The sequence below is a fragment of the Cinclus cinclus genome, chromosome 3 (genome assembly GCF_963662255.1).
Source record: "Cinclus cinclus chromosome 3, bCinCin1.1, whole genome shotgun sequence".
NCBI classification, from domain to species: domain Eukaryota; kingdom Metazoa; phylum Chordata; class Aves; order Passeriformes; family Cinclidae; genus Cinclus; species Cinclus cinclus.
The window spans coordinates 51,889,643-51,906,581 of record NC_085048.1 but is presented as its reverse complement, the minus strand read 5'-3'; the positions used below and the strand labels follow the sequence as shown (position 1 = coordinate 51,906,581).

General features: G+C 37.3%; 1 protein-coding gene across 1 annotated transcript; it reads right to left on the bottom strand.

Annotated features, from left to right (window-relative positions):
- Positions 1-590: 590 nt before the first annotated feature.
- CENPW (centromere protein W) lies at positions 591-16,189 on the bottom strand. The gene is made up of 4 exons (XM_062488787.1): positions 16,167-16,189; positions 8,110-8,212; positions 3,221-3,334; positions 591-1,600 (listed from the first exon to the last, which is right to left on the bottom strand). Exons 1-4 carry the CDS (start codon positions 16,187-16,189, stop codon positions 1,574-1,576), a joined length of 267 nt encoding a protein of 88 aa, XP_062344771.1. The 3' UTR covers positions 591-1,573.
- Between the last annotated feature and the right edge of the window lie 750 nt (positions 16,190-16,939).

Sequence of the window (16,939 nt, the reverse complement as noted above, 5' to 3'; positions counted from 1 at the left end):
CAATGAGGAATGTATACTATTATACAAGACTCTAAGAAAATATTTCAGGCAAAATTAGGAGAAAACATTTCTAAGGAAAATCTAGTCTTGCAATACAAGTGTTGAATCAAAGATAGTAATTACAAATAAAAATATAAATACCAAGTCAGATCTTCCTTATTCCTGAGAATGTACTTCATATTATTAAGTCCACATATCCTCTATATGTGTACATTCTTGGCCTTATTTGTGGATTTCAAGGGAGTAAGAAAATGAAGAATAAAGAATCTAGTCAACCCTTACAAGAAGCTGAATGCACTAAGGTCTGTGAGTCAAGTAAAGCAGGAGAGTAACTCGTCCTTCCTTTCTGCACTGGAAGAGGGTGACTCTTCAAAGGTTTTACAGCATTTTAAAAAGTATATGGACATTAAATGAAATTATAAGTACTGGCATTGCTACAGTTTCTTTAAACCACAAAAATATTTTTAAATGCATTTTTGTTTTTTTGCTGCGTTTTGAGAATATACTTGGTAAGGGGTCAAACAAAATTAGACGACTCAATACATTACATCTTTAAAGATTCTTTATTTTAAGAATAGCTCACTGTGCATATCAAAGAGCAGCTACCATATATTCCACAAAACTGTATTATCAGCTCAAACTGTAAGATTAATCTATAAAACTTTATTAACATACTCATTAAGCAAACTGTTCAGTAAGTGATTACAAATATCAGAATAGGAACAAAATATAATCTTAATTTAAGAAGATAATTTTATAAAATGTACATTTCCAAACTTCTGACAAGTTAGCACGACACTCAAAAGGGGTAAGGAAATAGCTTGGCACTCATGCCAACCTGTCTTTGTTATTTTTACAAGCTCTAACTTCTAAAACATCAGCTGTGCCAGATCTTTCCTTTTCTATAATGTGTACATCTGTCCACACCAACAGAATTACAGACCACCAAGTTGTTTCACATATCACATCAAACAAGTCAGCTTAACAGTTCAGATCATGATTTAAAATACCAAATACGTATTCTTTCCCCAGAACACCAGAACTTCCCCAGAAGTTTTAACCTACTTTCCAGAGTAATTTTAAGATTATCAAGACATTCATAAATAAATTGAAGACAAAGTATTTAATACACTTGTTTCTAGAGTGATTGTTATGAAAGCCATAATTTTGTTTAGATAGTAAATCGGCTTTGAACTCCACAATCTATACTGGATTTAGTGAAGTCTGTGGGGTGTTTTTTAACTACTGTTTCCCTTAAGAAGTTTCCCACTTTTAATAAATACCACATTGTATCCAAAGGGTATCTATGGTACAAGCATTCCTCCATCATTATGGAACAAGGTACATCAAAAGTCTTTAGTGACAAGTGACACACACTTTAAAATTATGCATGAAGTGTATGAAAATATACATTCTAAGATTTATTTTTTTTTAAAAGAAACAGCAAGACAGTCAGGAGATAGATGTCAACAAAACTACACAGTTCCACAAGTGCTAAAGCTGACTCACAATATAACTCAAGCTAGTCAGAAAACATTGAAAAATATGTTTTAAAATTCCAGTGGTCTGTTTTCTAGCCTCTGCTTTTCTTTAAAATAATCTGCAAAGAAAAAAAAAAAGTATATTTATCAATACAATTCAGGCATCAGATAGAGATTCAAAGGTTCACCTAGGCAATCTGTTTCCAAGAGCTGTGTTGCCAAGGGTATATAGGGAAAATATTAGAAATAAAGCAAAGGGATACAGAACGATTTAAAATTGGAGAGGTTTTTTTTTTTTAAGCAAGTACATTCATAAGCAAGAATTCTGTAAAATAAAAGGCTTATTTTGAAAATTAATGCTGAGAAATGGCAACAGTGCTCCCAAGCCATCACTAGACTCCTTGAAGTTCTTACCCTGTTGGGCCTAGACAGAAAGTAAAAACAAGATTTGCAATAATACAGCTATTATGCTTGATTTTTGTTTGCAATGCATCATTTCTTTCTGTATCAAGAGCACACAGACCTTTGGAAGGACATTTTTTTGGTTTGGAGCTTAAATTGAAAAATGAACTTCAAAGGCCAAGTAGGACTATGTAAGTGTTAAAATTATTAAAATACAGGCAGTCTTTCCTTTCTTCTTACCTTAAAAAGTAAATGGAGGACAAAAATGTTCAAAAAGTGTTAAGATTGCAGTTAAAAAGAAACCATGAATGTGTAAGACTCCAACTGCAACATTCACTTGGCTACTCTAGGTATCCTGCATATGTTTCTGTCACTATAGTAATAGAAAAGTATCAAACTAAACCTTTCAGCAGAAAGAAAAAAAATAGTTAAGACAAACAGAAATCACGGGACAAAAATATCAGGTAACATCAAATTTTCTCCTCCCAATTTGCTCAGCAGGGGAAGGTGGTAAAAGAGATAAAATAGAGAGACTGAATTCCTTCATTACACAGGGTAAAGCAGACATATCGTAGGGAGTGAAATGAACTACAGATTACAAAAGGATTTCAGTCATATTTTGACACTAATTCTTTCTAGGGAGACAAAGCTGCATGACCCCTTCCCTTTTCCCTTATTTTGCACAGACACTAAACTCAACATGCTCTGCAATGCAGTGAATTCCTTCTTCACACAGATATTCATACAGCATTTTTTGTTAAGCTGAACTACCCGTATAACAGCCCACAGTCTAATTCTCCCTTACTTCTTTCCTTGCCAAATACATCACACAAAGTATCTGTTTATTCAAGAAGTATCCACACAATGCTGCCAGAATCTACTGTAAACTTATTTCAGACTAAGCAGGTAAGAACTGAATATGTAAGAAAGGTATTTGCATCTCTCTGAACTACTTGTTCCATAATGATTCACTTATACCACTGTAAAACGGCATGCCTCTTTGATGTAGTATCAGCTGAAATAAGCATCCTCCAACTATGGACTGCCTTTCAGGCCATGAAGGCTTGCTGGCAAACCATTTTGTAGACTTTCCCATATATTGAAATTATAACTTTAAACAGAGAATAATCAAGAAAAATTGGGTTATATTTAATAGGGCAAGGAGATTTAATTTGTTGTCTTGGTAACAATAAATTATGCTGACGATGGACAAAGAATATTAAGTGTCTATAGGTTTTGGATCATAAATCGAATATCCACTTTAACAGAGAAAGCATTTGTATATGCTGTCATAATACATTATACATAAATGAAAAATATTAAAAGTGTGGTAATACCTTTGCTGCAGATACGGTATGCTCAGGTTTAATTATTTTACTTTTGTTCTCAAAAGCATTTGTCCTGGCTTCTTCTGCTAGCCGATGGAGAAACAGTAAGAAGTTCAAATGAACCTTTAAATAGAGAAGGAAAAAAAATTATTCAAGCTGTTTAAACACAGTTTGATTTTTTAAAGATTCATTGTTTGCAACAGAAAATTTGTGCATTATACTGCTTCCAAATTCCTGAAAGGTGTTCTCAGAAAAAAAGTATCACTTGGTTCAAGCCTCAGTAAATTTCCAAGACATTCCCTTCATGCACAACTCTTGTAAATGGAATTTAAATTTAGTATACTTAAATCATAAAGTGCTTCAGATTTGATTACACAAACTACAACTGATCTAAGAGGAATCAGTCTGATTTTTATTAGCAGTTTTTAGTAATAAAATGTAAACACAAATATCAGAGAATAAGGAGTCTTTTGCTTAATAGTCAGTTTTCAGTGACTACAATGGCCAGACTTTTATGAACAGCAAATTCATTCCTGCCTTATCACCAAATGGACTACAGACAAGTTCAAGGACTTCTGCCCCTTTCCAGTGTAAAGCAACATTGACATTAATTTCTCCAGAACTTGGAATTCTCCAGTGTCAGGAGGTTCCATCTATTTTTTACCAGCTCATCACTTAGCTTTTTTACATTGAAAGAACTGATCAGGCACTATTCTGTTCCTTATGGAATGCTGCTCTGCTAATACAGAAGCAGGAAAAAATTGCAGCAGACAAGCAAGGAACTGCTCCAGCTTGGACTAAAACTGTCAGCCAACAGCATATTTGTGTAGTAATTAATCAGGGACCTATAATACAAACCTCTAGCATTATACAGGCATTATGTGAAGTATTTTAATAATCTAACCTGAAAAACCAGTAATTGCACCTTTTGTAAATTAAGCTTTCAAACAACATTACCTCTGCTACGTGAAGCGTACAAATACACTTCTTCAATCATGAGCTTGGAAAAATATTACTGAAACATATGAAAATTTCATTTGTATTACTGAAGTGATGCATTTATTCTGCCGTACCTTATCTGTAAAACCTGGAAATAAGTAATATGGAAAGTTACAAATTAAGAGTTTACAAGAAATACTTTGGCAGTAGGTTTGCAGCACAAAGAATCTGTTACATGCTCCTGTAACAAGAACTCTGTTGGTATGACAAGCAGTTTAGGTGTTTTTTTTTTTTTTTAATTTCCTTAACTAAAGGAAGACAGTACAATAGATAAATTTCCGTAATATCTGAAATCATTTGGAAGCATCTACTACACAAAAAGCAGATGTTCTTGCAGATTCATTTCAGAAAATATAGAAGCCGTTTTAGAACCAGCCTTTAATTATTCACACAGAAATTATCTCCAACAGAATCAAGCAGTGGCACTAAAATAATATTCCACATTAGAATTCTCATTGTTAAAACTTAACATGGAGATTAGATTTCTGGAAACAACCTGAAGGAAAAGTGAGAGGTGAAACAAACTTCCAAACTTGCATGCCCTCCTTCTGAGATACCAGAAGAGAAAAGTGTTAATTTTAAAAATGCCTTTAAAAACTACATCTTCTCTCAGAATCGCTGCACCTTTATTTTCCTATTTTCAAATTGAATTCCTGCATGTGGAGAAGCTTCTCCTGTACTCCAATAGAATTAAACAGTCACATAAATAAAATCACAACATTCCACAACAGAGGACACAGGTTAATAAATATTCCAGGTTATTCAAGGCAATTGAGAAAGGCTGGTGAAAGGCAGAATGACTGAATACCATGACTAGGACAGCTACTGGCAAGTAACTAAGCAATACCAATTTGTTTAAGGACACTGCTTTACTACATATTAATTTATTGTCCTTCTGCATGAAATTTACAAAGAGTTTTGAACTAACTAGTTTTGAAAATCACCTTACAAAACAGAATGTTTACTTTCCAGAAAAGAAAGGCTGCAAAATTTTAAGAACTTATGTAAAAAATTCATTGCACTGTTTACACAGAAGCTTCCACACACCTGTTCAACAGAACTGAGGAATAGCAGGGAAAACCACTGTAATTTTCTTTTGCAGCCGTAACGTCAAAACAATTCTTCAGACTGATATTTCACCTTCAAGGTATGCTTATTAATTATTTTATGGTGATAACAAATGAAAAAGGTGCCTTTTAGTGCAAAATTTTAAGCCTTTCCTGCAATAGAAACATGTGCCCTTCTAGCATAAAAGAAGCAGCTGAGATCCTGCTTTTCCTCTATAATTGCAAGCTAGAACAAAGCTTGCATATTTTCTTCTCTGAACATTGGAGGAATATCTGAACTTCAGTACTAAAATCATTACCTCTTATTTTCGAAAAGAGCCTTGAAAAAAACTAAAACATTATTTGCATCTCTTCACCCTAAGATATTATCATACCCCTTTAAAAAAAAACAAACCAAAAACCAACCAAAACAAAAAACAGTTTCCTGAGAAAGGCTGATGAAATTTGATAGCTACACTGGGCAAAGAGATAGATGTTAACGCTTAGGAAGCGTGTTCTGACAAAGCCTCAGATTCTGAGAAGAGACTTGATCAAAAGTGAAGAAACATCACTCAAGTATTTAACAAAATTATCTGAATTCTCATTACTTTCAAACTTGGTCGTTACAATCATTAAGAAGACATTGGTTTATCTAGTAAAAATAATCACTGAAAGTCAGGGAAAAAAAGAAAGCAATCTGATTTTCTCCTAAGGCAGTCAGACCACTTTACTGGAATGGGCACATACAGCAGTAGATTCAGACATAAAGCATGGACCATTCTGGAAGATAGCCCAGAAGCTGAACTAACACTTTTCTCATACTTCCCTTGAGAAGACATAAGCTCTCAGCTCAAAAGGTATATGGCTCCATCTTCTTAAGACAGCTACTACATAAATTTCTGACTTATGCGATTTAATCGCTCTTACTGGGTTGCAGAGAATAACATGGGTACTAGAAAACATACTCTCGAAATTTTTTACCTGTCTTACTACATAAACTCACCAATCCTTTTTTTTTTTCTCCCTAAAAGCAGTGTAATTTCAGCTGTGTTGATTATTCAGTCACGGAAACAAAGAGCTAAAGAGCTGCTAGACAAGTACCTAGTTGAAGAAAATCATGGACAACCACCACACCTGGACATTCTTGTTTAAAAGTAAAATAAAAAAGCCAATCCTTATACCATAAAAGGCTGTGTAATTTGACATCACCAGAAAAGATAATCTAAGTTTCAATCACATAATTAAAATTTATTCTGATCTCATCCTTTGTGTTGCAATGAACATTTGCACAGCCATATTTTAAGCTGTATCTGATTGTCGTTGTTTAAAATTTACAGTGAATTCAATTCACTGGCTCTTTGCAGCTCAGAGGACTTTAGTGCCAGGAAGAGATGGAAACCAAAGACGAAGATTTGGAGGGATGTCCCACTTACCCCTTTTCAGCCAGCCACACTACTTTGAAGCCAAATTTTCATTACCCTGGAAACAGACCAACTGTTACCAAGAATTAAAAAAAAAAAAAAAAGAGTTGATTGTGTGCATTTAATTAGTTGACTACTGCATTCCACTGAGTAAGCTTTGATTAGGTCTGAGCATGAGTAGCAAAGGGACATGTCCTTATTCCACAAAAAAATCCAAAGGCAGCAAAAACAATAGGAAGAAATAATATTTTTATTAGTGCCACTCCATTAGAAAAATATTTAATGTTTACATTCAAATCCAAATGCTCTCGTGTAACTGCCATATTCATTCATTTTAATCTCGCATTACTTATTTTAGTTTTACATGTTTACATTTAGCTTCATATATCCAGATGCCTACCTTCAAGACGCTGCAAGACACAACTTTTATATAAGTAGGAAATGTGAAATGTGAAGTCAGGGACAATACTCGTAAACAGCATGTGTTAATGCTTTAATGGTCTGAGAGCCACATGCATTTGTAAACAACATGACATCACAGTCCTGCAAGTTAAGCCTACTAAGTTATTTCAAAGACTATCTTTTTTTATGCATTTGTTTTTCAATACAACAACTACGACAAGCTCTCTGGAGGTCAGGTTTCCTTGCTGCAGTCAAAAAACTTCCTGGTGAGACAAACCCTACCCGTGCCACAAGCCCCTCAGTGCAGGCCAGAAGTAACTCAGCTTTGTTGGCTTGTTTTTGCAAACTTGGCTCTTCTATTCCCACCTTTTTGGCAGGCGTTTTTACACCATGATCAGGACCCCAACACCTTACTGGATTACTAACAAGATTTGTCATCCCACAGTTTAGGGCAGAGACTACTTAGATGGCCCTCTAAAAAGATATGAGCACTCCAGCTTAGCAACTCATTGCTCACAGCTCAGCCGACAACCTGTATACCCGAACTGATCTACACAAACACCTGCACCTAGCAGCCACAAAATTCAAAGTGCTATTTCTCTTTATGCCTACACCAAACTCTTTGAACATCGGTGTGTACATGGAGCGACACAGAAGCCACACATCAGCCCGTCCCTGAATTCCCAAGAACAGATACCTACAATACAGCAGCCACCAGCAAAGCTCAGAGCGGGACTCTGCTTATCCTTGTTTTCTCAGACAGACCAATCGTCTGTGCCCCCAAGCTTTGCCTCCCCCCTGCCTGTGGGTCCCTGCAGAAGCACCACTTGTACTAACTCCACATCCAGTCACACCCACAGTGCTCCCGGGCGCACAGGCCCGAACATCTAGGGAGTAAGCGTCCCTGCTTGGGACCGGCCGTTCCCGGGCCACCAGCGCAGCTGCGGCTGCCGCCCGCCATGGCCAAAACCAGGAGCGTCCCCGGGGCAGCCGCGGCCTCGCCTCTCCCCCCGCCCGTCTCCTTCCTCACCAGCAGGTCGGCGTTCGCCGCTAGGCGTAACTGCGGGTTGTGCTTCTTTATTATTTTCCGCAAAGTGCTGCGGGGCGCCGTGGTCTTCATCCTCCTCCTACTGCTCGCTTTGCTTTGCTTTCCTTCCCCTCCCGCTTCTTCTCCTTCCTCCTGGCCCTGCCGCGCGCGCACCGCCCAGCGCTCCCTCCGCCGTTCGAATCCGCCGCCCTCGCGCATCCGGCGCGCGCCCGCCGTGACGCAACTTCCCAACGGTCGCGCGCGGCACCGCCCCCGCGCGCCGCCCCGCCCCTCCCCTCCCGCGTCTCGCGCCGCTTCCCGGCCCCGGCGCTTCCCCGGGCCCCGCGGCGGGGACCGCCGGCCGTGCTTCCTGAGCCAGGCTGCGGGGGGAGCGTCCCCGCGTCCCTCCCGAGCCCGGCCCCGCCGCCCAGGTGGCGCACGAGCGGGGAAAGGCGCTCCCCGAGCAGGTGCTGCTCGAGGGACAGGCGGGTGCCGGTGGACACCGCCACGGCCGCTTCCCTCGCGAGCCCCTCCGTGTCGCTCCGCTTCCCTCGCGAGCGAACCGAGAGCTGGCTTTAGGCCTGGCTGTAGCGAGTTACCCAGACCTCCACCCAGGTTTTTTTACAAGTAACAAGGACGGGAAGCGGAGCGGGCAGTTCCCCGAGTGTCGTTCCCGAGCCCTCGAGCGGCCGCTGCCGCATGAGGGAATTTCGCGAAGCGCAGGGGAGGTGGCGCGGGTCAGAGACACCGGCACGGCGCCGCCTCAGCAAGCCTCGGGCGGTGGATTTAAGTTGGTGATCGTGGCCCGAGTGTGCTGGTATTTCCTTGCCGCAGAAGCCGGGGGAGTTGTAGAAGCACGCTTGTGCCCCCCTTTGATTGTGCGACCCTGCTGGGAGATGGGGCCGGACTGCAGCACCATCATCTTAACACTGAAACGAGCCTAGAGTGATAGTTGTGTTCTGCACGTAAATCTGGACAAAATCCTGCTTTAGTGCGCGTATAGCATTACTTGTACACAGAAACACAGTGGTTCTGAAATCGGCCGCCACTTTACGTGTCACCCTTCCTCCAGCATCTGTCCCCGCACTCCTGCTTTAGCTGACGGATGCTGCTGACTGAAATACGGGTTTCCCCACAGAGGGGCCCCTGTAGCTTGGCATTCTCAGTGTATTTGGACGGTGTGTACTTAGTTGGAGAAGGGGTCAGGATTTCATACTGAGGTATGGGGTTTTTCAGCATATTTATTAGGGTTTTTTGTTTTCTTTGGCCTATGGGATGCTTGCAAATTTAAATGTTGATAAGATAAATATATCGTCTTAATATGTTCAAAATACCAGCACTCAGATATGAATCAGTTTTACTGAAGTATGTTCTTATTCTTCTGTGTGATTTAGTATTTCAGTTAATTTTACAATACGCACAAAATGTACTCCAGATAGAAGTATGGTATCTGACAGCAGGAGAGAATTTAAGATTTGCCAGTTCTTCATTCTCTGTCACATACTTAAAAATGGTGCTTTGTTCTTTCAGTTTTGACTGTCACTTGTCATTAATTGTCAACAGCAATGTTGATCTTAAAGCCAGGGTCTTAATTTTTTTTTTTCTGTGAAAGAATAAACACACTACAACGCAGAACTTCTTTGTACAGTTTAATAGTAGTCACAGTTAATGGCTCAGCAGCACTGCTACAAGTAAACATTTGGGTTTTTTCGGTTAACTGAACGGCACTGACTCAGGAGCTACATAGGGTCATATACTGTAACGCTCATAATATACACATAGGAACTTGCATCGGGATCAACAATAACTCAGCATGTCAACAGATTCAAATCTACAGCTGGGATAGATCACAAGTTCCACTGGACCTTACGTGAGCTGAGAACTGGGCCTTAGGATCTCGCACTGTTGGGAAACTGGTATGGGCAAACATTTTACAAACTGTAAGAATTGCAAAGGTGTCTCTACTCTAGGTCTAAAACTATTAAAATGCACCACACAAATTTGAATCTGTGCAGCGACCTGCATAAAACAATAGATACTGAGATTCAGGTCTAGTAACTGTATCTTTTAGTCATGTGCTTGCTATGTAGAAAATGACTGAATAATGAAATCTACTATTAAGTGTAATACTGTTAGAGTTTTGTTGTTTCTGATGGTTTTATATTTCTAGTGGTCTAGGGGTTTTTGGTGTTGTTTTTAGCCACAGAAAATAGTAATTTAAAGTGCTGGCTCAAATCTACATATTTACCAGATTTCCTTACTTCTTAGGTTTGAAAAAATTATAACAGTAGTTACTTCAAGCAATTGATAACAGAGGTCAGATGCACATGTAATAAATTAAATGTACGTAAATTATAGGTTATTATTTACTGAACAAGCATGAAATTCAGTATTTCAGATTTCTCCTTTAATTTATATTTTAGGCCATTTGTCAATAAGTATTTCTGGAAATATGATTTTAGTAGGTTAATTTTTAATACACAAATATTGTAGAAAAAAAAGAAAAATTGTACTTCTGTAAATTATGCATTGTAATGGACAAAAAATTTTGTATAAGTTAACTAAATAAATTCTTTCAAAAATCACAACTGTTTCAATTACTTGGTCTGTATTAACAGAAGGATTAATTATTAGATTACAGTGAATCATAGAAAACTACAGTCTCATTATATTTCTGATTTTGAACATGATTGTTTTCTGTCTTTGTGAGAGAATCATAATGTTCAGTTATAATATTATGAAATATTTAAATAAAAGAAAAAGGAAAATTGTATTTTAAATTGCTTCATTGAAAGTTGAAATTCTTAATTTTTTCATGCTCGTGGAGCTTTATAAAAAAGGCAATCCCATACCTTGTAGGCAGATTTTCATTATTTACCAGTTCAAAAGCTGCAGGAGTTTTGAGCCCATTTTCTACAAGCAGTTGCCTTGTTTTCAAATAATGTTTCAAGAATTTTGTATTTTTCCACTTTTTAGCAATTGCAGTTTTTAAGCACACATTAGTTAATTTTGTGAACTTCAGCTGCAGTACAACATCTTCCCAGTTTCCCAGCAATGCTGAGCTGTGTTTTAGAGCTAAAGACATCTTCTGGGACTGATGATTAGAGCAAGGAATTTTCAGCAATTAAAATAGTACCATCCAGGTCTGACTTCTTCAGAAAAACTTTTTGTCTTTTCATGTTCCATTTTATTTATTTATTTATTTTTAATACAGGCAATTTCAGTGACATTATTTTATCACTTTTACTTCCAGATCATGTGGGTTTCTTGAAAATATTTCCATATATTTCAGTGGCTAAAAAGAGGCCAAGTTTGGGGCCATCACTGCTGAACCGCAAACCGGTAAACATTTAGCTCTCTTTTTCTGTAAGGGAAGAGATGAATTTAAAGACTAATTTTATCCACTGTTCTGGTGCACTGTAAGTTGAAATAAGGGTAATATTTGGAAATGAAATTAAAAAGCCATGTTTCCTTTCTGTCCTGAAACTTCTATAACCACATCCCAACTTGCTAAATTTGTTCTCGCAGTCTGTACTTTATAACTATTACTTTAATTATTTTGTTTCTGCATTTTGATTTTATCTTCAGTCAATTTCTTCATCAGCTCTTCATCAAATCATAATATTAAAGTCAAGCTTCCCTCAAAAATGCTGAAGAATTCAATTTAAAGAGTGTTATATCTTGAAATTAATAATCACATTTTATAAATTCTTGCTAAGCCAGAGGTCTGTCGGTTTCTTCTCTAGTCAGGTAGAGACTTTTGAATACTTTCTGGTGCTAATCCAGTTTCAGTGGTTGATGAAAGACTTTGAAACATATCCTGGATATGGATGTCAAAGCCTAAAATCTTTTGATGTTTTGTTCGGTGATGAAAAGTTATCTCTAAAACAGAACATAACAATTCTGCAAATGTAAACTCTTCTATAGTGTAGTTGATAGGCTTGATCATAGTGATTGGAGTATACAGACTGACTCTCCTGTTACATTTGTATATTCTTTCTGTCGGATAATTCAGGTGTGGTTGAATACTTTTGTAGAGAAACAGGAAAAGAGATAATACAAAGGAGCAAATTGTATGTTTTCCTCTCTGTCGAACTGAAGAAAACCTCTTGCTTGAAAAAGAAGAGGGAAAGGGCGATTTTAACAAGCAACTTTTGCCTTGTGGCTGTCACTGTTGATGTAATAACAATAATTTAATTGCAGCAATAAATACTAGTCAAAACTCTGGCATTCACCTTTTATTTTCATGAAGAAAGGAGAGAACTCTCTAGAATAAATTATTTTCATTACTTTTGTTTTTTTTAAATTTAGTTCTATTTCTATCTGTGTTTCAGGCCCAGAACACTAAAAAACAAGCAAAGCAAAACATCATAAATTATATTTGAAATTGTAACTGCTGATTTTAAGGTTTACAATTTAAGCTTCAGTTTCATTTTTCAGGACATTCTGTGTTATCAACCCTCTGTATATCAGGCTCTAAGAACCTGTCTGAAGTCAGTTGACTTCCACAGGCCAGACACCATCTGTCTGTTGTGACTGCTTTGATTGCATTCATAAAATGAATGTCATTCATACTGAAGCATATAAATCACATCTCAGCAGTCACTCTTACCTTCAGAGATACTCCTTGTGCACTTGACATGCCATCAGCTAGAAGTGTATCAATTTCACTGCTTTTGAAGTAATTTGAAGTAGTATCACATTCATATAACTGTCCACTGCTTTATTAAATTACATAAGAGGAAAATGTTTATTTTAGGTATTTTCAATGAAAATCATAAAGATTAATAAATTACACAAAAAATAATTACTTCCATACCCACTTCATCTGTGTTCATGTATCTTTTCTCTTGTTTTTTTTTTTTTTTAGATTTATACTTTATTTGTATTTTGCTCCTGGATTTAATGCATTCATTTAATACCAGTCCTATTTCCTCCCCCAAATTCCGGAAGGAGCAGAGTGTTATTCTCTTCAGATGTCATGCTTGCAAAAATGATTACATGCAAACCAGAATGATCTTCCAGCACCTCTGCTCTGATCAGCTTATCCAGACCTGCTGAAAAAACCCCTTCTTTCAGAAGCTTTTGCAAACCTAGGTAGTATTCTGCAAATGTGTTACAGAGCAGAAAGGAGAGCATAAAATTTAATGATATTTTACTTTACTAAAAACTGGTCTAATTAGCGTAACATGTAATAGATTGCTATTCAATGGCCACCAATAAGGACCTCAAAGATTAATAGATGGATGCTTATTACTCAACTGCCAACTTTCTAATTATATTTATCAGGGAAAATGGATCAGAGGAATTTACCCCAAGAAGGCCTGAGACTGATGGTTGTTTATTCTTCACTTTGTTCTTCACATGAAGGATAGCAACATCTTTTAGCCTCATCTTCCACCAGGACCATGTTTTTCCCCTGTTGATTTTTTCTTCAGTCAGATTGCAAGCCCTGTAAGTGTGATATGCAACAGCATTTTTCCTTCCTCTTTGTTAATTTCCCTTGTGCTATGCCAGCTCTGAAGCACAAAATGATGTGCTATGGAATGGTCTGCTTAGCTATACAACTTGCTACCAGTTTTCTGGCCACTGCTGTAGAGGAAAATAGGTGATCACAATTTGAGATATCCACACCTAAAGCAAAAATGTAACCTCTTACTGATGTTTCAGATTGTCAGTGATCCTCAGCTCTCCTAAAGCAGAGGTGGAAGTGGTCATTAGGCCAATGTAAATGAAAAATGCCCACTTCTTACCTGGTACTGCCTACATACTCCATGAATGTACTAAAAGAAGGGATGGATATGCATATTTGTTAACATTAAAGTCAGTTGGAAAACTGTTCACATGTATCTCTCAGGTCAGAAAACAAATGCAGTTAATTATATTCTTTTAATTAATAAATGGTAGGTGATAGCCAGCAGGATGCCTGTCTGCCACCTGGTTTGCCCCAGTAACCCTGATGACTGACTTCACCAAACTAAATTCAAAGATAAACAACAAAGTAAAAGATTATGCTTCAGATTAGGTGAATTGATTGCTGTTCACTTAAATCACACTTTTTGTGACAGAAGCCAAGCCATAATATTATTGTTATATGTGAACATTAAAAATAAAAAAAAAAAGTGCTCACCGAAGTGAGGCAAGAATTTAAAGATTGCCTTCGGAGTGCATGGAATACACATATACAACAGGAATTGCCATTAGTGCGCAAAGTTGGCATGTACTGTGCTGTCAAGAAGACAGGAGGAGAAAAGTAAGTAATTTGTATTTATTTCTTTTACCATTGTAATTAATAAGGGAGTTAAAAAAGAGAACATTTCAGATGAAAAGCAAATAATTCAAATAGGCTGTAATCAAAATGTGTTTTTTCCATAAATATTTTAGAAGTTATTTATTAACTGCCAAAAGGAATATACAGTCACTTGAGAATTAAGTAATATCATATATGCCAGTTTAATGCACATGGTTCCTCAGTGATCTTCTTTCTTTACTAAGCAGACGTGAAATCATTTGTCTTCAAAATTATGTTAAGAAATTAATGATCTAATACAAACTATCAAGAGTGGGATGCAAACTTCAACTACCTATTTTTTTCAGTGAAAAGAAAAGTGATTGAAAACATTAGGCTTGTATTAGTTAAGACTAAGCACTCTAGAGAACTACATTACTCTTTAGTTTCCATCATTACAGAAATGCTTGAATTTCTTTTGAGTACACAGAAATCTTTGACTCTGTCATGCTTTCTGCAAATTCACACCTTTTATTTAACAGCAATTATTAGCAAAGTATAAACTCCTGTGAAACTCTTCCAGATTGTATTGAGAATGAGTAGTTTTCTAAAGGTACCAAAAGGAAAGTTTTAAAATGCTGCTGCTGTAGCATAAAAGAAGGAAAAGTACTTCTTCAGAGAATATGGTGAAGTACAGAAATTACTAAATCCTTTTCCCTTCGGCTAGTTAATTGCTAATTTTATTATTGGTAATATAGCTTCAGGTCTGGGTTGTTTTGAGTTTTTTTTAAATATCTTGCTATATAGTGTTTAGAATGAAGCTTCAAAGATTAATTATTCATTGAGCTAAAAATTCTTTCAGTAGCTTAGAATCATTTTGCCTTCTGGGGACAGTAACATTTGCAGTTCCAAATGCAATTAAATGGAAGTGCTAGTTTAGAGAGTGAAAGATAGTGTATATACTTTTTTGAATGTAAAACTTCATAAGTATTACTTAAATAAATGTAACTTTGACCACAGTTTTGAAAATAAACAACTGCTGATACAATCTTTTTCTTCCCATATAGAACAAATACTCTTTCTTCAAACAGTGCTTGACACAAAGGAAAACGGCGAGGGTGCAATGCTTCAGGTTAATAGAAATAAAAGATAGCAGCTGTAGCCTTTGCAAAGAGGCAAGACGCTGCTCTCTGCTGTAAGAAACTGCATCGGAGTCTTAACCCACTACACCCATAGTGAGTGTGGGGACGGGAAGCCACATCAAGTTTTCTTCCCCTGCCCTACATGACTGTGTAAGCCTGTTGTTAAGAAGAACATAAATGTATGTAGAAGCACCACAGACAGCAGAACTGGTTTAGTAAACGGAGAGAGGTGCAATACTGATTTTCTAACCCATTGAGGCTCCCTACCTGAGCTTACATAGGGTAACTTAACTACCACAAAGCTAAGAAAAATATCTATTTTAAGATGAAAGCCACACTTTTTCTGTCAGCACAAATACAATTGCAACAAAACTAATACCATAAAAACACAGAGTGAATCATAACACAAATGCAACATTTTTTTGAAGGAACATGCTGTAATGTGAGCTGACACTTGGAAAACAGAACTCAGCTCTAAGATCTCTCATCTTTGCCCTGGATATTTTACTTTTTTATATTTAGGCTGCCTTGTCTGAATAGTGGCAGAGTTTTTTTCAGTGTATACTGATGTTCATCATAGTAAGTAAGGTTGCTTAAGGTGATATTAAGTACCTTCACCTGGGTAGGAGCTGTGGCTCCAGTAATACCAGTTGTACTATGGAATCATTCCCTTGGAGCAGCTCAATAGCCTCACACTGCTACTCATTGCCATGCTGACTGATGCTGCTTTGCCCCTGTACAAACCAACTATTCAGTGCTGCCATAAAACAACACAATGAAAAGCGTAAAACTGCTGTTTGGAGGCAGCTCTTTGCCTAAAGATATGGCAGGTGTGTGCTTTTTCAGTTTGTTTTTTGTTTGTTTGTTTTTAAGGGTAATACACTGTTGCTGAATGATGCTCTTCCTTGTAGAGTGAATAAAAATATGCTTATGCTTGTCGTCAGGAGAATTTTTTCCAGCATGTTTTTCAAACTGGTCTAGAGATATTTGCTGTTTTGAAATGTGTTTGCAGTTCTCTAGCATTCTTCCCACTTTTATCTGATAATGTAGTGATATCACTAGGTCAACTCTTGTCTGCAAAGTGTCCTGGAAGAGATCCAGGACAGGAGAAAGGAGGGGGGAAAAAAACAACCCCAGCATACAAAGAATATGGGAACTAGATGGCCTAGGTTTTGTGAGGGACTTTCTAATGTAAAAGTCATTTAGTCATCAAAGGCCTGTGCTCATTGGCATGCTCAACTGTTCTGCAGTGCTACAAGTAAGTGAAACAGCTATAAAGATAGCTTAATTCTCCAACAGCATTTGTAGCATCATTATAATACCTGCAGAATGAAGTAGGTGGAGAAAAAGAGTTATTCTGATTATAACCATCCCTCTTTAGACTTTATTTAGCATTCTTTAGTCAGGTAAAAGTTTGCCAGTTCATCTAAAATTAAATTTAGAGGCCTCTGAAGATTAAACA

Excerpts from the sequence above, each read along its gene's own strand:
- CENPW (XM_062488787.1), bottom strand. The coding sequence starts at position 16,189 with ATGGCAATGAGTAGCAGTGTGAG. Across the intron at positions 3,335-8,109 it reads CGGCGAACGCCGACCTGCTG|GTTCATTTGAACTTCTTACT; the intron begins GTGAGGAAGGAG and ends CTCTATTTAAAG. Across the intron at positions 1,601-3,220 it reads ATACCGTATCTGCAGCAAAG|ATTATTTTAAAGAAAAGCAG; the intron begins GTATTACCACAC and ends TTTTCTTTGCAG.